The sequence below is a fragment of the Poecilia formosa genome, unplaced genomic scaffold (genome assembly GCF_000485575.1).
Source record: "Poecilia formosa unplaced genomic scaffold, Poecilia_formosa-5.1.2 Scaffold256, whole genome shotgun sequence".
Classification (NCBI taxonomy): Eukaryota; Metazoa; Chordata; class Actinopteri; order Cyprinodontiformes; family Poeciliidae; genus Poecilia; species Poecilia formosa.
In genome coordinates, this window is record NW_006800195.1 from 853198 (window position 1) to 874046 (window position 20849).

Below are 20849 nucleotides of genomic sequence, written 5' to 3' on the forward strand. Positions count from 1 at the left end.
AGCTTAACCAATTTTAATTTTAATATAAATAACTTTTTTTTTAGTCTGTTACTCCTATAAGATTAAAATCAGTAACCATAATAACACTGGTATGATGTGAGCTAATTACAAACGATGCTAATGATGTTACATGTGTTAAACACAATCTAGTAGAGTAGCTTAGGAATGATAAAGCATCTGGTGTGGACATGTTGGTATGAAGGCCCCCCAAATAAAAAAATCTGCTTAGTACCCCAAAAGGTCTTGGGTCGGCCCTGCAGATTCTTCAAGAAAAATTACAATAACAAAGTTTTATTCTCCACTCGGTTTTAACTCTACGTTTCCAGCTCTGTTTTTCCCCACAGTAATCTGACGTAGACGTAGCAAAAAACTCCGAGTTGCTTGTGGTTCGAAGAGCTGAGTCAGTGACGATAAAAAAAATGGAGCGAGGAATGAGACAGACACCATGTTGCACCTCTGACTGTCTGAGTCCCAATCTGTGGTGAAAGTTAATGAAGTAAAGGAAAAGATACATGTATCGGCCCAAGTAAGCACAGTTTCATAGATTTAGGTTGTGAATGGTAAAAAATTGAAGAAGACGAAAAAAACACCCCAATAATAATCAACACGTCTTTGGAGGCAGCTTGCAGAATTTCTATATCCTAACTGAAAACTCTTAACGTTATTCTTATTTCTCTTTCATTTTAGCTGGCAGTCTCGGGCCCTGCCCACAAATAACCAGTACTGAAATGATCAGACATTTTGTAAATCTGACTTTTATTCTTTCGCTACTGTTACCAAGTACTCTGAAGCTCGATGCAATGGTACAACCAGATCTCATGTTGCTCCCTTGTGTTTGACAAGGAAAGATCAAACAAAGTGGAAGTATTTGTCATAATAAAATTAACAATACAATCAAGTTTCAACTTCAAAGTACATTAAAATTCTGCATAAATTAAAGAACCTGAAGAACAATAGTTGAGAGAGGTAATATAAGACTGTACATGACAATACATTTGCAATACATTACAGTATTTATTTAAAACAGAAGCAAAATAGCACCATGAGATGAAATAAAATCTAAATGAAAACTAAAATAAAGAAAAACACACAGCTCTGACAGTAAATCCTGGATGTTGTTACGTGGACGGTGAACGTACTGGAAGCCCGTTTTGTTTACTTGCGTAAATATGTGGACAATTGAGTGATGCACGATGCAGGTTCTCCTCGTCTGCCTTCGTCTCACTACTTATAACTGTGGTTATGATTTAAACAAGGCGTTAACATTTCATTAAAAAAAGGCATGTTTTTTTGAATCTGTAAACTGTTTTATCACAAATCATGGTCCGGCTTTTGTCTTCCTCTGCATCCCTTTCTCTTTCTACAAATATTCTTTATTCCTATTTAATGTTCAAACAAAAACCAAAGTCTTCTCACAACGATCTATCACAGGACCCTAAAAACAAACAAACAAACAAACAAACAAACAAAAAAAGCCATTTCTGTCCTTTCCTTCCGTTCACTTTCTCCCCCTCTGCCTCAGCTTTTCCGATTTACTGTTGTTTACTCTTCGCCGCCTGACTTCTGAGGTCTGGAAAAGAGTCGTACGGTTCTTAAATGTACATGTTCCCTAATTCACAAGAAGTTGTTGGAAAGTTGACGCTGGTGGTCGAACAAGTCCTCCTCTTCGGCGCTGTACGCGTCAGCTGATGAGAAACGAATAAACCGAGAGATTAAAAAAAAAAAGCATAAAAAGAAAATAATCAGCACAAGAACTTCAGTAGGCGAGGGGTTTTTATGCTACGCTTACCTGCGTGGCAGTGGAAGAGGTAAATTCGTGCTCCGTCGTACTTGCACCGGCAGCGCATCACATTGTTTTGGAAATCAGACTCAGCCATGTCCAGGGAGGGGTTCACTTGCACCTGCGCAGGAAGAGAAACGAACGGAGAGATAAATATTCAGAGAGCATTCATTAAACTTGAACTTTTTTTTTTTTTTACATCTTGTCTGTTATCATTTATCTGATAAACTAACACAAAGTGGTGCGTAGCAGTCAGTGGCGTACGCAGACATTTTGGGGGCAAAGTGGGAAAAAAAGGGGCACCTCGGCTGTCTGAGTGGCGTGAGATTTTTTTGTACTTGTATCTAATGCCAATCATAAGCCATATGCTAGCAAGCTTGGAAAAAATACAAACAATTAAGAAAAATTGTCAAGCAAAGTTACAAAAGTGTGGGACACTTATATCGTTTAGGAATGCTACCTTGGACTACACACTAAAAAAACGATGGCAACAAACAGTTGTTGAGGTTTTTAAAGTGTTTTACTAAGGGACATGTGGTGTGTGTATGGATTTCCCCCCTGCATCAGTACAGTGCTCCCAGCTTTTGTTGCATTTACATCTGCGAGAATTTAGAAACTGAAGATTTTGCCCAATGTTCTTGAAAGAAATTGCGATCATGATCACCCATGAACGTCAATTTTGCTACAATTTCTCAGTTGCGCTAAGGTGTGTATTTGCAGCACTCCAACAGGATTTCCCTCCATCCATCTTTCCATCAACTCTCATCAGTTTTCTCGTCGCTGCTAAAGAATTAGTCCCGACAGAACGATGCCACCATTTCTGCGCTTCTTCGTGGGGATGGTGTGTTGCAGTTGTAGTCTTCCACTCCATACTGTTTTAGCATTCAGGCTTATTCTCCTTTAGATCAGAGGAACCTTCTTCCAGATGTTTGCTGTGGCAAGCCCTAACAGGAGTTATTATGGCTCTCTTTCAACATTGACTTCCTTCTTTCCCACTCTCACATAAATGACTGATTTGTAGAGTGCGCGACCAAATGGTTGTCTTGTAAACAGATTCAACCACTTTCTTCTCTCCGGAGAAACCGCATGGCTGCTTCTCCGATTAATGCTGCCATGATTTGGCAGTTTTCAGAAGATGGGATTAACAGCGTCTCTTTGAGATGTTCAAACTTCAGAGTATTGTTCTGCAAGCTAACCACAACTTTCTCTCTGTGCGCCTTGGTCTTCGCACAATAGCTGGATTTATAGTAAGATTATATTACCAATTAGGTGACTTCTGGAAGGGGTCGACAGCGCTGGATTAAAAGATGACGTGGACAAGAACATGTCACCCTTTTAAGATTTGGTTTTACACGTACAATCCGTACTACAAACACATTGAAGCTCGTGGCTGTAACGTGAGAAAATGTTACCGAGGAGTCTGGGATTGATGGATTGGCGAATTCGTCTCTGCTCTGAGATCAGCGGCTTCCTCAAGGCTCCCAGGGTCACATGGGAAAACATGTTTTGCTCTGGACAAAACGAAACTGTACATTTTGTCCTTTTTAAAAAAAAATGAAGGGAAAAAAACTTGGGGGTGTGGGGGGAAAAAAATCAGTTCTCTGGACGGTTATGGAACAACAGCTCGCCGGACCGAGAAACCACAGGATTATTGTTTTCTGCTTTTCTATATGGCATCGAATGTATAAAATCAGACGACGGATGACATCACTTTCCACTGTTATCTCTGCAGAGGGAAAGGGGGTTGCAGAAAAAAAAAAAAAAAAAGCCCAGAGATGCAGATGATGGTTTGGAGTTTGCAGCCTATCATTAGACTGCAGTCATGGTTGGTTGCCATGGCGGCTTGTTTTCCACTCTGTCTGCCTCCCATATATAAGAAAATGAACTTTCCTTATGCACACATCAAACAGATAACCTGACCACATATTCATTAAAGCGGCCCAGTTTTTTAATTTTTGTTTTATGTACCGTTTAAATTGTGCGGTCCTATTTATATTTACAGCTTCAGGATTCAGGGTTGAAAATATTCGCAACTCTTATTCTTTTCGTCAACTTTCAGGCAGCGTCTTTTTGGGAACGTGAACCGGATCTGCTAACGTGTGCAAGCGCTTGCCAGCGCAGGGTGATTTCTTATCGCGCGTTTGCAGCCCTGGGTGTAAAACGCTTCGCGACAGTTAATGCTTTCTTAAAAGCTCTTGTAATAATGTGAGACAAAGGGGCCACAAGCTGTTTTACGGGACAATGAAAGTCCCGTCGCTGTTGCGTTAAAAAAGCCTGGGAAGGTTGTGCTGCTGATCTTTCAGACGCGAGTGCAAACCGGGGGCCGAGGTGGACGTGACTCATCAGCGTAAATGTATGCTGCTGGTAAAGACGCGGAAACACCCAGCTGCGTGAAAGACGAACGAGGATCTACGCCCCCCTCCTTCGCGCGCTCGCTTCTCGCAAAGTTACGGGGAGCTTATCTGCGTTCGCGACCACAAAACGGTTCTGCCGGGTCGAGCTTTGCCAAGCGCAGCAGATCTCACACGTGTAAGACGTAAACAATCTGAATTCAGCACAAACAACCAGAATAAAAAAGAAAGAAAAGAAAAAAAAAGAAGAACTGTAAACACAGTCCTGGTGATGCTGCTGAGAATAAATAGACTAAATGATAGAGATGCAGGAGGGATGAGTAGGTCACCGCAGCAGATCGGATGTCTCGGTAGAGAGAGAGAGAGAGGGCGCAGATGTGGACGAGCTCACGTTTCAACCTGTAATGTGCTGACTGAGCTTTTCCACCGCCACTAGGTTTGTTCTCTCTATAAAGGGCGGACTAACAGTAGGTCTGCTTTCTATATAAATCTAGACTAAATTTACTTTTCTTAAACACGCACACACCCTTTAGGCTGCGTCGCTGCTGTACACCTGACTGACTGGAGGGCCAGCCAAGAGCCATTTAGCGAAAATTACAGCCTTTTATCGCAGCTTTTATCTCACGTGTGCCTTGAGATGTCGAAACACAAAATGCTCGCTTTACTTTTTCGCTTTCTCCCCCCCTCCACTTTCCTGCCCGACGCGGGACCTCGCTGCCGAGATCACTGATGATGTTTCAGCAAGAAGAAGATTAAAAATAAGGATTTTCACGTCACACCTGTTCTTTTTGCCGCCCATTTTGAACGTGTAAACACGCAAATTAACTGCGTGTTAAACAGAGAGGATGGATGGATGGAGAAAGGAACAGGAAATGACGGAAAATACAGACTTCCTTTATGCTCTTCTCAAAATAAAACTCCAGATTTTTCCCCAAACTGGTCGTTCGCAGGATGTTGTTCTGTGTACTTTTCTAACCGGACTGACCTGGAAGATGTATTCACCAGGTCGAACATCTGTGATGTCCACCCACTGGCAGTCGATGTCGTGGCGGTACGTGTCCCAGCAGCCCACGGAGATGCCCTGCTGGCCCCAGTTGTAGCAAGCATATCGCTTATGGATACCTAAAGGGGTAGAAAACACAAAAAATATGGGACATAATCTATGTCACGTCTATGCGGTGCAGCGTTAGTCACTGGGTGTTAAAAATACCGGAAATAACTGGTGTGAATTTTTAAAGAATAAGAACGATCTGCAGTCAGTGAAAGATTTACATAATGAGTATAATGCTGTTTCTTTTCCCCCCTTTGTAGCAACTTAGTCTTTACTGTATAGATGATTTATATAAGCTCTCTTGTGTTTAATCACAGTTTTTTCCCCCCAAACCTTCTTTATCTTTTGAAGTGGCTTTGAACAATAGTTCTCGAGACAACTTTACTTTTAAGATCTTTTTTTGATGTTTTTTTTTTCTTTTCTGTCTCCCTAACTCTGACGTGTAATTATTTCACACATAAAAAGCTTTTAGCCTCGAGGGATAAACCAGTGATTTGGCATCAAAAATACCAGACGGCTTTGCAAAGAATAGTTTTTAAAGCACATCTTTGGGCACCTTGTAATGACCCATTTGTCACAATTACATATTTTGTTTCATTTTCTATCTAAATACCTTTGTCATATTTAGACAACATGCGAGTTTGACAAACACAGAAGAAAATAGTAGGAGATTCCCAAAGAGCGTTTTGCTCCAAACTCGGCACTAAGATGAGGACCACCTGGAGGTCTTTGCTGGGTTTTTGACCTCACTGTTCATCTGCTGTGCAGTTTTTCTTTACTTGTCCTCTCTCATTACCAATATATGGAATAATGTTCAAGTACAAGAACTGGAGAGAGAGGGAATGAAAAAGGCGAGAACCGGAAATAACGGAAAGAGCTTAACCCTTTCATGCATATTGGTCATTGGTCCACTACAGTGGACAGCTGCCATTTTCTTGTGCTTCTTGTGGATTTTTATGTTGTAAATGCACACAGACCACTGAAGTGGACACTAATGCATCATAAAATACACTTATCAACTACTGGCCATCAGCTGCAAATGCAAGAAATTATTTTTGTTAAATCCAATATGGCCGACAGACAAAAAGCATGCCGACCGACCCGGTTCCTCCTTCTACTGTAGACGGTAAAAAAAAATATTGTGACATCAGATAACCCCTAAAGACCAATACTACTGATGTATTCTTCCAATAACAACTTTGTATTTGGAGAAAATTACAATTGATCACCTAAAAAAAATAAAATTATTATTTTTTTATTTTTTACAAATTTTTTTCCTACCTTTTTTTATGCCTTAAGAAATTATTTTAAAAAATGGAAAAAAAAAATCCTGACACAAAGGATCATAATTTATGCATGAAAGTGTTAAAAAAAGACCAAAGAACTCTTAATCTGAACCATCGGTCACGAACCAAAGTTCTGAGCCCTCTCAATTCTGTTTCTGAGAGGGATGATTTTTTTTTCTTCTTTTTTTTTTGCGTCTGGTCACAGCTCACCATCGGGGCAGTAGGTGTCCTCCAGGCAGAAGCTGGCCTTGTGACCTTCAGCCACCTTCGTCCCGTTGAGGGTGAGCAGATCGTAGTGGGTGAACACCTCGATACTGTGGTAGTGTCTGGAAGCACGAAAAAAATAAATAAATAAATCACAGTTATAAAAAGGAAGTCAGAACAGCCTTCGTGAAAAAAATCTGTGTCTTTGTTTTTCAGTTTTTTGATTTTATATTAGATGAAATATGACGGCCATAAATGCGGCTGCGGTTCCCTGGAGGTGTCAGACGGGCGTGATGAACAGCTGGGAAGAGGCTCCTGGGAAAAATGGGAAGATTTCACTTTCCAGTCGCGTTTCTTTGCCTCGCAGAGCAATACCCGAAGCAAAAAAGTTACCAGAACTGCGAGTGAAACCCTGTGTTTGCTGGTGGAGAAGGTAGCAATTGGGTTGTGGTCGTCCTCCTTGTTCTAGGACACAGAACCACAGCTGCTGCGATAAGAACCCGGCCGTCTGTGACGTAGGTCCTGGTCACGAGTGTAACAACTGGGTTAGCCAGTAACAAGGATGTTTATTGTAAACTTTATCTGTGTTTGTTAAATGACAGACGTTTAGAGGGTGATTACTATTTATAGACAGTAGTAGTCTATTTTATGCTGCACTCAAGGATGTCACTTCACTTTCTAAATCTTGTGTCGCCATCCATGTAAGATGGCAGAGGTTTAGTTCACAGCTGTCCAGAATTACATGGAGCTGGCGAAGCCTCAGAGCAGAGCTGGAAGGTTAAGACCACAAACTTTAATGTATTTAAGTAGAATTTCATATGTGTGGCACGAAAGAGACATAAAAGGATGAATGACTTTGAATTTTGAATAAATACAAATCTGAACAATGTGGTGTGAATTTGTATTTACTTTGTAGAACGGTAATTGTGAACTCTGCCACAGATTCTCAGTTGGGTTGAGGTCTGGACTTTGACTGGGCCATTCTAACATATGAATGTGTATTGATCTAAGCCATTCACTCAGGCCCAAACAGGATTGACATGTTTTTAGCTCCGTTCATCTTCCCATCAGCTCTGACCTGTTTACCTGCCCCCATGATGCCGCCACCACCGCCATGTTTCACCATGTTTTCAGCCACACAAAACCTGGCCACCGTGGTAACATTTTGGTCTCATCCGACCAGACGTTATGTTCTTTCGTAAAGTTTCTTCCAACAATAGCTCTTTGTTTTCTTGCCACTTTAGTTTAAGGACCAGATTTGTGGCGTGCACAATTTGAGATTGCCCTGTCAACAAACCTTCCCTCCCCTCTCTCTCTTCCACCTGAGCTGCTGGTCTCTGCAGCTGCTCCAGAGTTGCCACATGTTTCAGAGACATGTGGCAAGAAAAGAGAAAAGGGGGGGCCGAATGCAAAGGCACGACTTCACCTTAAACGGCACCTTTTTTTTAAATTCAAATCTAAATATCCGTCGGAGAATCGAAGCATCTCTTAAACCACGAGCTCTAGGAGCCTCCGTCCCGTCCTCACCTGTGACACTGGTGCCAGACCCAACTCTCCCTGGTGGCTCGCGGTCTGAAATCGGCCAGTCCCATGTTCATGATGCGGGAGGAGAAGCGCAACAGTCTGCGATGTCCGTAGGGCCAGTTCATCCTGGCGGCAGAGGACGACAGGCAGTTCTCCTCGTTGGCGCAGGTCAGCAGGTGAAGAGGCCGGTCCTCCAGGTAGGCCGACTCCTGGACGAGCTGGGCGTCCACCACAAGGTCGGGAGCGGCTGCGGGAAATTGTTCAGGTTCAAAACGAGAAGACATTCAATGTTGTGCTTAGCTGCTTAAAAAAATGTCCTATATGTATGTAATCTAATCCTTGTGTTTGTTTCTAAACACTTTTCTAGTTTGCCACACTGACACACAACACCAGATGATACATCGGAGTTGAAGTTAAATCACGTGTTGAAAGATCTGAAAGTTTCTGATTTTCTGCGTGTGAACGATCTCAACAAATTCAAGAGGTTAAAATGTGGTCAAAATTTGAAGAAAAGTCTCCATTTTTTTTCCAGCTGTTGTGAATATAATATCCACCACCTGCTGGAGTAACATGGAATAAAATTCCCAGCCTCTGGGAATCAGCTGGTGTTAGGATGGAGGATTTTCAGCCTGACTGACCCTGAAGTGTTGACAGCAAGTCGGAAACTCAAAAAAAGTCCATTTCAGTATATGCACCATAATAAGGCTACCAGGTTGTGGTGACATCAACGCTCAAAGTCCAAGCTGTTGCAGTCAGAGGAAGACAAAGTTGGCCGTTTTCAGTGTTTAAGGTGACGCCACAGGAAGCAGATATGTTGAAAAAGCTGTCTGAAAGAAAACTGCGATTCTAAGACATTTTAAAACTGGTTGCAGTTCGTTCAAACTGCAAGAGGGAAAGACTTTCAGCGGGATTAACAGAGTGCATAGTGTGGTCATCTGCAGCGAGATTGTCGCTATATTTGAATAGCTTCTAACACACAATTAGTGACTTTTTCTGGCGTTAGTGGAGAGCTTTGGAGGCTCCGACCGGTAGCGCCCCCAGAAAATCTTTAAAGGGGGAGCCAGACCAGACTAGTAAAAGCTTTACGGCGGCCCAAAATAAAATAATAAAATTAAAAGATGCATCGTTCTTAAAATTCTGGCAGTACAATTAGCTTATCACCTCGGCCACTTACAAGGCGCTCACAGGCAGACCCAGTCATCGTTCACCAGTTCCTCCCAGCAGCAATCAGACCAGCACCAGGGGAAGACTCGCTACCGTTACTAATATCACTGAACAATTTGTTCTTTTTTATTGTTGATTTCATACAAATAAATGGTATTATATGTTGATGTTTCACTGTGAGTTGTGGTAGGGTCCAAAGTCAACCAAAAAGTAAAAAAAAAAAAATCAAATCAGACGTAAGAAAACTTTAAACATGAAAGTTTAACGGACCACACACTCTTTGGACCTCTGATAACGGCTCTTAAAACACTGCGTGACATTTATGAAGTATTCTACTTTTCATTTTCAATGTTTTTTGGTCTTACAACATGACAAATATAGAGCAGTTGGCAGCGCTGCAGGTCAGTGAATGCACCAAACTAGGCTCTAACAGGCTCAGTTTGCAACTTTGAATCATCGAGGCTCTGATGAAGTCAGACGAAGCACAGACGAGAAAGACGCAATTAAAAAGGAAATTATGTTTTTTAAGACGTGTTGAAACACAGCGGCAAGAGACAGAGAGAGAGAGAGAGACAGAGAGAGAGAGAGAGAGAGAGAGAGAGAGAGAAAGAGAGAGAGAGAGAGACAGACTTTCAGCAGATATGAATGGAGCACAGCAATGTTTCTCTGTCTTTCCAGAACTGTCCTAGACATTGGGAGCCTTTTGGAAATCCAAGAGTTAATGTAGGGAGACGTTTTCTACAGCACACACAGGGACACTTTTGGTAACGCTAGCCGTGCTAGGCTAGGTGGCCAAATAAGTTGCTAGAGAGAGACTAAAATGTGATTTTGACTTTGTTTTACTCCCTGCTTTGTGTCCCTCACACACATCTCGCTCCATTGCTTGTGTTCCCACTGTGCTTAACGCCCGAAATTGGTATCGGCACAAGAACGGAAATCAGCCCCGAAATTCTGATCGGTGCATCTCCTTTCAAGATCAAAGACTAAGAAAAGTGCCAGACTTATGGGATAGATTTATAGTGTGGTTTTAAATGAACACTTTACCAGCAAGTGGAGACAAACAGCTACGAAGCAGAAGTACCAGTGTCACGTAATACTAGTTCCCCACAAAGCCTGTAAATAAACTACGCAGTATAGCATTTGCTAGAATTTTATTTAACAGTCTCTTTGCTGCAAATGAAGTCGCTGGGTTTGGACTCACTCTCCGCACATGTCACTCCGGCGGCCCTGCCGTCTCCCCCTCGGGGACAGTAGACCTGACCGTTCCGGCGACACTGCTGGACGGACATCTCGGTGCCCGTGCAGTGAGTCCCACTCAGCAGCACGTCCCTGGCGTCGGAGGATCCCGGCCAGAACCAGGTCTCCTGAAAACACAGGAAAGTAGAGCACGTTCAAGCACAAATATAATGAGACGCTTAAGCCCTTCAGGAAAAACAACGCGGGACAATTAGGAAGAATGTGGTGCAGAGACGCACACAGTAGGCTCTACTATAAACACCAGAACACATTTTTTTATGGGCTCTATCAGTACACATTATCACATTTTCCACTCTTATTCACAATTTGAAAACTGCTTGTTAAATGTTCCAAGCAGCACCCCATCCGTCCCCCTTACCCGCCCCCCCAAAATACACTCGGTCTGCCGTTTCCATGCACCGCTCTATTTTGGGTTTGTTTGCTCTGTGAATTCCCCTCTTCCCCCCCTTCCGATCTCTCTTCACTTCACTTTCCCTTTTTTATTTTCAGCGCACTGGAAGTGGACGTTTGAGAAGCCTGTAATTACTGCAGGCCTCAGTAATAACACAGCACAGTCATACAAACAGCAAGATGGAGGGAGAGAGAGAGAGAGAGAGAGAGAGAGAGGGAACACACAAAGAACAAAAGTTCACAGACAGAAAAAGAAAACGACTAGAAGTCACCTCATGAGCTCTGGAGGCGAATCCCAAGCCGAGCTGTCGGCAGACCACCATGGCCTCGTTGAGGCCAAAGTTCTCGCTGCAGACCGAGCCCCAGCGCATCGCTCCTCCGACCTCCATCAGCACCTCCACACGGCCCTCTCCACGGTCCCTCCCGCCAGCCAGACGAATCTGGGTCCGCAGAGAGGAGCGAGCGTCGCAGTTTCAGAGCAGAGACACTCAGGCACTTTGAACATAGAAGCGCGTCTTTGTGCGTTCAACTCACGGTTGTCTGGATGCCGGTGTTGGGGACGTTGCAGCGGACGGCTACGTCTTGGGTGTGTTTGCAGGTGTAGAGTGGCACTTGTTTGTAGACACAATCCAGGATAGACCTCTCTCTGCCCGTGCACTGGACGCTGTTCATGTGGATGGGACCGGTACCTGAGGGGGAGCGGCGGAGAGACAAGACAGAGTTCACATGCAAACTGCTTAGGGTAGAGCAAACACACAGCTCTGGAAAACAAATGAAGAGATCACTTGAAATGATCAGTTTCTCTGATTTTACTCTTTGTGGGTAAATGTTTGAGTAAAATGAACATTGTCTCCAAAATAAAAAAAAAATAGCATTTACTTGCAGAAAATGAGAAATGGTCAAAATAATGAAAAAAGATGATGCAGTGCTTTCAGACCCCAAATAATACAAAGAAAACAAGTTCATATTCATGAAGAAACAACAAAACTAATGTTTTAACTCAGGGAGAGTTCAGAAGTCAATATTTAGTGGGATAACCGTGAGGTTTTCAATGGGGTTCAGTGCAGTTGTCTCTTTAGAAATACACTTTATTATCATATTCATGGAGACCTAATAGTGTCCATAATGGGGTTGAAAAATGACAGTGACCACACTAACACTAACACTAACACTATGAAAGAAAGTGGGTCATAACTGATCAAAAGAAGACCCAGGTGGAGGTCCAGGACTGGGCTGGCCTTACGTCTTTCCTAGGGATTATATTAAACTCTTAGGATCAAAGGGTTGTGGTCCAAAAACCACGGCTTTCTAAGCAATCTAAAAAAAAAAATATTAATTTTTTTCTTCATAATTTTAATTGGTCTGTATAGCTTTGTCTTTTTGTTCCCTGCCATTTGCTTTGATTTTTATAAGCTGCTTATGTAATCAATTTTTGTTTTGTTTTTATTATTATTTTATTATTAAATACATACACACAGTAGTTTGATGATTTTTGAAAAAAAAAAAAACAAACAAAAAAAAACAACAACAACTTAGTGTTGCTATAATAAATTTATTTTAAAATTAAGCTGTTTTAATTTTTCATCCATTGTGCAATCGGATAAAAGGCCTCTCCAAACCAAACTCCTGGGCTGAATTTCAACCCCAGCCCGCCCCTGTATCCATCAAACCTCCAGAAATTATTGCCAAAAAGCTCGACTTTGTTTTCTCCAGACCATAATACATTTTCCAGCAAGCCTTTGGTAGACTTTTCACTTGCTTTTGCAAATTTGTTTTTGTTTTTTAAACCAAGCTCTAACCCTATTTCTTTGTAAGAAGAGGTTTACGTTTTGCCACCCAACCTCTTGACTCATAACTTGGCAAACGTTCCCGCAGATCCTTTAATGTTGCTGCAGTTTTTTGTAATGTCTGTGTTGCAACAATGTTTTCTCAAATTGATGATGACGCTTCACTACGTCCTCGGCGTATATAATGCAGCTAAAATGTCCTTTGTGCTCTTCTAGCTGACTCATACGTTTCAGACAGAAATCCCTTTGATGCTCTGGACGTCTCCGTAAAAACTATTGTTTTGCTGTGAGAGGCGTTGTAGGAAAAAGCTTAACTCAAAAAGCTGAATTTCATTTGTAAGTATTTAGAGGCATTTTAACTGACGGTAAGTACATGCTGACTTCTACTTAACACCAACTTGAATATGGGCAATACTGAAAATAGCCACATCGTAGGTTTTTAAGAGCATGCAACCAGATTATTTTGATTACTTTATTTTGGTTCTAAGAGATTTCAGTTTAGTGTTCAGTAAAGTTGTTACAAGTTATGGGGTCACAAAAAAACTGGAAAAAGTTATGAAATTATTTATCTTGGCATTTTTGACGGTGTCTGCACACTTTCTTGTATCCACTCTATTTCCTCTAAGTAACACATTTAGTATTTTATCCACGCTCCAAATTAAGCGCAAAATAACTTATAGCAACAATACTTATTATCTTTAATTTTTATTTTTTTTAATATATTTAAGAAGCAGGAGATTCAAAGGTATTCATTTAAATAACTCCTATCCTCTACTCAGCCAGTATCAGCTTCTCAAAAAAACTAAACTTATAATATTTCAAGCATTTCAACAAAGCACACTTCCTCCTAAGTGTCATGCATTTGGTTATAAACTCAAGTAAAGTAAGAAATTATCTGCAGATTTTATTTGTATTTGATGCAAAACACACAAACAATCGAACGCTGATGATGGAAAAGGGGACGTGAAGGGAACAGTCAGTGGCAGGTGAGACGTCTCCAAATCAAACTCTCTTCTTCACCTCATGCAGACTTGGTCCTGCACAAGCACACACATCAAAGACTCCAAATTGGCTTTGCAAACACAATGTCCATTAAAAGCTCAAATGCCTTCTGGACTTCTGATGTGGTTCTGGAACTCGGGACTCTGCTTTCTAGAAGCCAGACAGATGCCAAATTGCAGAATGAAGGAAGGTCTGTCTGTTAGCACGTCTAAGTTTGCGAAGGTGTTTGAGGTCCTGGCAGGAGAACATTAATGCCCAATACAAGAAAAAAATATGTTGTTTTGAACTGCTTACATCTACTGCTTTTTTTGTATCACAACTGCTTATGGTCAAAAACCTTTAATCAGCAAAACAGATGCATTTTGTTTGACTTAAAAAACAAAAACAAAAAAAGCCAGAAGACCTCAAGCAACTGTATTATTTCTAAAACTGCACCGTATTCTTTGCAAACTTCTGCTTGAGGGCCATAAGTCATTAAGGGACACTATATATATATTAATAAAATGGGAAAGAATGCATTTCTTTTTAAACTATTTGCTATTTCTATCTCTCCAATGATTATTATTGATGAGAAACATCAATCAAAAGACGGGCAAATAATTTCCCAGCATGTTTCACGTCCACTGTCTTCTCCTTTATGCTTGTTTTTGTCCTTTGTCTGACCTGGGTCAGTATTTGCTGTATTTAGCCAAGTTTGATCAATTTAAATGGAAAAAAAATTAAAGCAAAATACTTTATATTGTACCATGAGAAAATATTTTCAGATTTTATTTTTGTCTGTTAAAATCAAAAAGTTGCATCAAGCTCCTGAGCCTGCAGGATGAATTATCTTCATTCCTGAACTGTGGTTGGTGGTGGTCAACAAATTCTTCCAGAGGGTCACAAATGGCCCTGGGGTCACACTTTGAACACCCTTGCTGTAAAATATATGTAGCAACTCTTTCAATGAAGCAGTGTTTTTGTGGAAGGTACTAACTTTGTCAAACTGGAAGAGGTATTGTCAAAAATTATGGTTGGTTTTAGGGTAAAGTAAAAATGAAAGCTGCATGATTTACTGGATAGAACAGGAAAAACTCTGTTACCTATATTGCACGCTACGCCAGTGGTTATGTGAGATGCACCACCTACAAGTGATCAAATAATGAAATAGAGGGAATATCAGGGCAGACGTGGTCAGTAGGAGTCAAAAAGGTCCTCAAGTCAAACTCCCTAGCGCTTCAGAAAACCCTGGACTTGCCCCATTTGGAGCGTACATGAAAGACCCTGAAATGGCTCTGCAAACACAAATGAATGTCTGATGTGGCTCTGAGTCTTAGAACGCTCTGCTTCTTAGAACCAAAATAAATCCCAAATTGCAAAAAAAAAGAAAAAGAAAAAAAGGAGCAAAATCTGTTAGCAAGTCTATGTTTGTGTAGGTGTGCGAAGCCCAGGCAGGAGCCCCTTAAAGCCCTGTAATTAGGCTTTAAAAAGCTGATGATGTCATCAAGTGTATAGCGTCAGGTTGTCTCCGCTGACTGCGCAGCCCCGTCTTTACGTTAACTCTTATAGATTTAAAAAAAAAAAGCTCGAGACGCTTGAAGCCACGTTGCTCCGTTCCGTCACCCTGACCATGCCACCTAGTTTTATAATACAGCATTTAAAGCAGCACGCGCATGCTTTCCAAGAATTATTTCATTAAGGAAAGTAGAGAGAAGGAAATTCACCCAGACTATTAAAGAACATGCTGAGTGCTCGTTTGGGCAGAAAGATAATGGGAGGAAATGAACGTGATTACAGACTGACTGCGAGAAGAACCGCTGGAAACGAGTGTGAGAAAGTGGGGTCTCACTGCTGAGAGGGAAAAAAAAACTCGACTCCAAGACAGCCGGCTCGGAGGATGCATTTTCTCACCCACAACAAAAGCTCAACCCAAAACAAATTACGTCCGAATGTTTGCTCCTGCTCGCCACTGATTGCCTGACGTCCCGGTTTCAAAGCGGCGCGAGCTTTTTCTCAACCGTCGAGTTTATTTTGACAACAACGCATGCCGTTCTTTTGCTGCCCGGACCCTCCTAGCTTAGTTTACATTTTATATAATTGGTCATGGGGAGAGTTCCTCAACAATCAGCAGAGATCAAGCTGTAATCATTCCCACCGCGTTTGTTTGTCTTCAGAAGTGCGTGGAGATGGAGGAGCGAACTTAGGGAACGCTCAGTTGCACTGTGAGGTGTTTAGTCTAAATCACTCAGTTGCTCTATTCCTGCTGCAGATGCAGAAGGAATGTAGGTCAGTTTTGCCATTTGAGAGATAACTGAGCCAACCTAACTGAGAGTGAAATGTATCTCTGAAAGCATCAGAAAAACCTCAAACAGCATTTTGAATGCACAGGTTAAAGCGTCTCTTGTTATTGCTTACCCTGTCCGAGTTGAGCCCTGGTGAGCGCCTCCTTAGCCGAGCCAAAGCCCAGTTCTCTGCAGACCACGCTGGCCGCGTTCAGGTCCCACAGGTGGTCACACACCGTGCCCCACTTCCCCTCTTTCATGACCTCGACACGGCCCTCTCCGATGCGGGGCCCGGCCTTCAGACGGACCAGAGGCTGGAAGGAATCAGATAATTAAACCGAATGACAAACTAGATTTCGGTCGTCGTATTTTCTTTTTCACAAGCCACTGTGCCGTTTTCATTCGCAACGATTTCATAAAAGGTTTCAGTAAAAGGGGATAGATAGGTCAGAGTTTTTGACCTGGGGTTCTGTCAAAATATTCTGAACAGATAATATCTTACCAGCTGGAGATAACTCTTACAATTTATTCATTTAGTATAAATCCGTATTAGTTTGTCCAACAGACTAAATGCAACACCAAGAGAAGACGAAACCAAAGTGGACCTTTTCCATCTTCAATATCGGCAAAGTGGTTGATGCAAATGCACATTCTTTAACCTTTTAGGTAGCGTCATGCTTGCTTTGCTCTTACAAAAAGGTGGATATTTACGTGCTAAACGGAGGAGGGAGGCGACACGCCAGCAATCTTCCTGTTTGAAAAACGACTTGAGAATCGAACCAACCAATCAAGTTGTTGACTGTCAGAGTCGCTACCTGGTTACACCTATATAATATCTTCACTAATTCATAATTAAAAACTAACATACAGATAAATCACCTGCTCATTGCTGGCATGACAACCGAGTACAGGTTCATAAAACAGTGTGTGCAGATGCTGCATTTTAAGTCCAATTTGACCTTAACTGGACTTCAGCTTTTATCTCTGGGACCAATTGATCTAGATTTATACTAATTGACGGCACAGAGTGGTTTACAGCATGTAGGATATTAATCTTGGATAATAAATCATCAATTATCTTAAAAGACAAACATAGAAAGTAGCATGTGACATTTTCTAAACAAGACACATTTGAAAAAAGTTAACCCGTCCCACCTAAAAGTGTAAAATGTGTTATCTTTTGAGGAAAAGGCAACAAGCTCAGACATCACTGTTTGAGTTCAATTAAAGTGGATTCTCCTCGTTAATATTATTTAAAAACTGACGAACCCGTAGTGGTGAGTGAAACATATCTTTAAAGGGGTAGGTGCCCTATTATTATTTCAACATAAAGCGGAAAATTAATTAACACCCCTCTCAGCTTATCCTTTAAAACCGTAACTTTTGCAGAAGAAAGGAAGCTGGAAAATCATTTTAATTAGCTAAACCTATTAAAAAATTACAACAAGTTTAAATACTGGAATTTCCTCAGTTCTACTTGTTTCTGAATGTTTATTAAACCGACGAGCTTCGCAGACGGCCAAGCCGCCTCGCTGTGATGTTTAAGTTCAACCCTTCATACATTTGCTTCAGTTTTCCACACTAACCGCGACAGCGGGTGGAGCAGGAGCTCTGCCGTAACGCTCGAACGGGAATCCGGGGACGCAGCGGACCACCGCGTGCATGCCCCCCCTGCACGGGACGTCACTCCTGGGGAGGGACAGCTGTGCAGGACACTGTGCTAAGGACACCTCCAGACCCTGACACTGCACCTTCTCCACCCAGTAAGCCTTCTTGGTGATCTGGGAACTCAGCCTGGGAAAGAGACAAAGCGATGTATGAAGTGCATCGATAACCGGGTTTAAATTAAATCTCTAGTTTAAACGTTGATCTTACCTTGATGAGGGATCTGCGACCTTAGAGTCCCACAGTTTCCTGAAGGACAGAGAAGGGTATTTTTTATTAGTCGGAGCAACAATGTAGCTTTATGTTAAACATACTGAGCAATCCCACAGTCCAATACGTTCCCACGGTCCCTCTTTCTCAGGCATCCTTTTCTCCAGTCCTTTTGTGCAACGTGGTCCATTAAATTTTGAATAAACAAACAAGAAGGAGGCAAAGCATGATCAAAGAGCACCTCTGAGAAATACCTAATGTGAGAAACGATTTTGATTTAGTTGAACCGTTAGTTGTTTTTTTTAAATTTTTCCTTTCATTCCTTTTCATTTTGTTAGACCTACTAGTTCTGAGGTTTATTTGTCATCCTGCCTCACTGTTTGTCTATATGTCCGCAGTGAGTGTCTGATTTGAGAAAACCATGCAACGAAAACAGAAGTTATGAATAGAGCGAAACGAGTCGCCAACAGGGGCTAATATAAATTGTCTGACTCCAACCGCTGCATGTCAATCTGTGCAGAGTTTTTTGCAGATGCCTGCCAAACTCAACAGGAATCTTTAAACTTGTGTCTAGTTTCATTGGTATTCCCTTCAGCAGGGGTCTCGCCCAACAGGGGCAGCAGTGTTTAAACAAAACGAGGCCCCGTACGTTTGGACGCGCTCCCGTGCAGAGAAACATTGTAGCTGACCGCGTGGGTCAGCCTGCGCAGCCACAGACAGGTGCCATGTGACTGACTCTTCATGAATGAACAAAGTCAGTCAGAGAGCCGAATTTAGACTTCACTGAACAACCAGATGATTCTGGTTCATGATTCATGATGCAATTAAATATTTAGCAGCCTAAAAAAAGGAGACATTTCCTTTCCAGGAAAATCCAAGCGTTCCAGTGTTTCCTAGTTATTTTGCACATGTCTGAGGCTGGATGGTTTTATGAAGAAAACAGATTAAGAATTGTTTCACCCGGACTCTTTTTGGTTTTTGATTTTTTCTTTTTTTTTTTCTTTTTTGTGGGAGCAATAGTTTCAGATAACCAAGAAAACAGAGTTAAAATCATCAGTCCAGTTTATTAAAGCCAAATAAGTGAAAACATTGTCCAGGACAACAGAGAAATAGTTTACAGTTGCAGCACTACCACGCATCCTTAAGGGACGTCACAGTGTGGCCCCCGGACAACAGCATTCTACTGCTTTTACTAAGCTACGCCCTGAAGTGAAGTCATTTCCTTTACTTAGCATGTGTGTGAGTGTGTGTGCATGAAAGCAGCTAAAAGAGATAGAGAAAAAAAACACAGAATCATATATCCATAGCAGAATCAGAAATAAACAAACTTGGTTTTCTGAGGATCACACCTGAACTTAAAATATGAGTAAAAATAACATTTATCTTCATATTGTAGGCACTTCAGAATCGTGACTAGCTCAAACATCAGAGCGGATACATGGAAATGACCATGTTCTGGTTGTAAGTCAGATAATTGGCTAACTGTGCTCAAAGACAAGCTAATTGCCACTGGCAATACATGCTAATAGGAGGTTAGCAGGCTAAACAGCATTATCTGCGTGAAAGATTTTGTGAGATTCATCTTATCAAAAGTGCAAATGAAAAGTTTGTAGGTTCGCTATTACTCTAACATGTGGAAGCCATATTGGATTTTGAGCTGGGAGATGGTTAGAAACCTTTGATGCTAACAAATCTCAGTGTAACCACTTTCCAGTCAGAAAATCAGCAAGATAATTGTTGTGGTCACTGACATGCTAATTTTTAGCATGCTAACAAAAACTAGCATCATCTTATTTCTTTTTATTTTAAGTATTCAAACGCTACAGAAATACATTTACACATGTCAAACAGCATTGGGTACTGTATGACAGTCACTATCTAAATACCACATCCAGTTATGCTGGATTTTGAGTTCAATTTTTTTACATTTAATTTTCATGGAACTTCCTAAGAAGTTTTTTTTTTTTTTAATTGAACTTCAGAGATTTTGACTTCTGAGGAAAAATTTAACGTAAAATCAACCCCTCTGTGGTCTTAAGACATGGAGTCATTTTGATCTCACAAGTTTTGGGGTCCAGTGGGGTTGCATTGACCCCATGTGCACCTTTACTAATTTTTCCATGTGGTTTTGGGCATTTTCTGTTCTCCTTAGCGTCACGCTAGGGCCACGTCTAGGAAACTAGAAACTACTTAAGAAAGTTATATTTCTATATTCTTTGTCTTTTTAAGAAAAACACAACAAACAGACTAATTTCAGGTGCAGCTGTTTCAACAATGTATTTCAGTATAGTTGTTGTTGGAAACAGAGATATGCAGATATGGTCCAGACTAGGGGCGCCTGCAGGATATTATCGGAGGGTACACACAGTACTAACTTTGCACCTGAGCCACAACCCTAAACCACACAAATACAGGCCACATGTGCATAATGCGCATGGTCCACAAAAACATCGGCTCTAACAGGCTTTTTAAAAAATTTATTATTATTTATTTTTTTTTTTTTTACAAATTATACTAAATAATAAAAACAGCCTATCTGTGTAATCCACGGCAGGATGGAGATTCCCAGCTTCAGGTGGTGTGTCTTTGACTTCCAGAGGAGTAAAAGGTGAAGCAACAAGTTTGCTAGATTTCTATACTTCTGGCAAAGTTTCGAATAGATTAACTTATTTAACCCTGCCGCAGTTTTAGCGCGACACTCAGGAAGAGTGCGGCAGATGTCACGGTCGGCCAAGCAGGTGACCCGTCAGCTCTTCGGTTCGCAAAAACACACAAAAACACACAAAAACACACAAAACTTCACCTATTCATTTTTAGCTAGCTTCACTACATTGTCACATTTAGCTAACAGAAAGAGCGCCAAGTTGCCAAATTAACAACAGTAAACAGACCGATAACATTTAGGACGTACATGTGC

General features: G+C 41.4%; 1 protein-coding gene across 1 annotated transcript in view; it reads right to left on the reverse strand.

Moving 5' to 3' along the window:
* Positions 1-517: 517 nt before the first annotated feature.
* LOC103150569 (lysyl oxidase homolog 4-like) overlaps positions 518-20849 on the reverse strand; it is a 31003-nt gene continuing 10671 nt past the window's right edge. The window contains exons 5-15 of the mRNA XM_007570249.2: positions 17933-17971; positions 17644-17851; positions 16191-16371; positions 11542-11696; positions 11280-11447; positions 10562-10724; positions 8200-8443; positions 6679-6794; positions 5117-5253; positions 1790-1901; positions 518-1685 (exon numbers count right to left, since the gene is read on the reverse strand). Of these exons, the coding sequence (XP_007570311.1) occupies positions 1615-1685; positions 1790-1901; positions 5117-5253; positions 6679-6794; positions 8200-8443; positions 10562-10724; positions 11280-11447; positions 11542-11696; positions 16191-16371; positions 17644-17851; positions 17933-17971 (1594 nt within the window). The 3' untranslated portion in view covers positions 518-1614. The remainder of the gene's footprint in view (positions 1686-1789; positions 1902-5116; positions 5254-6678; positions 6795-8199; positions 8444-10561; positions 10725-11279; positions 11448-11541; positions 11697-16190; positions 16372-17643; positions 17852-17932; positions 17972-20849) is intronic.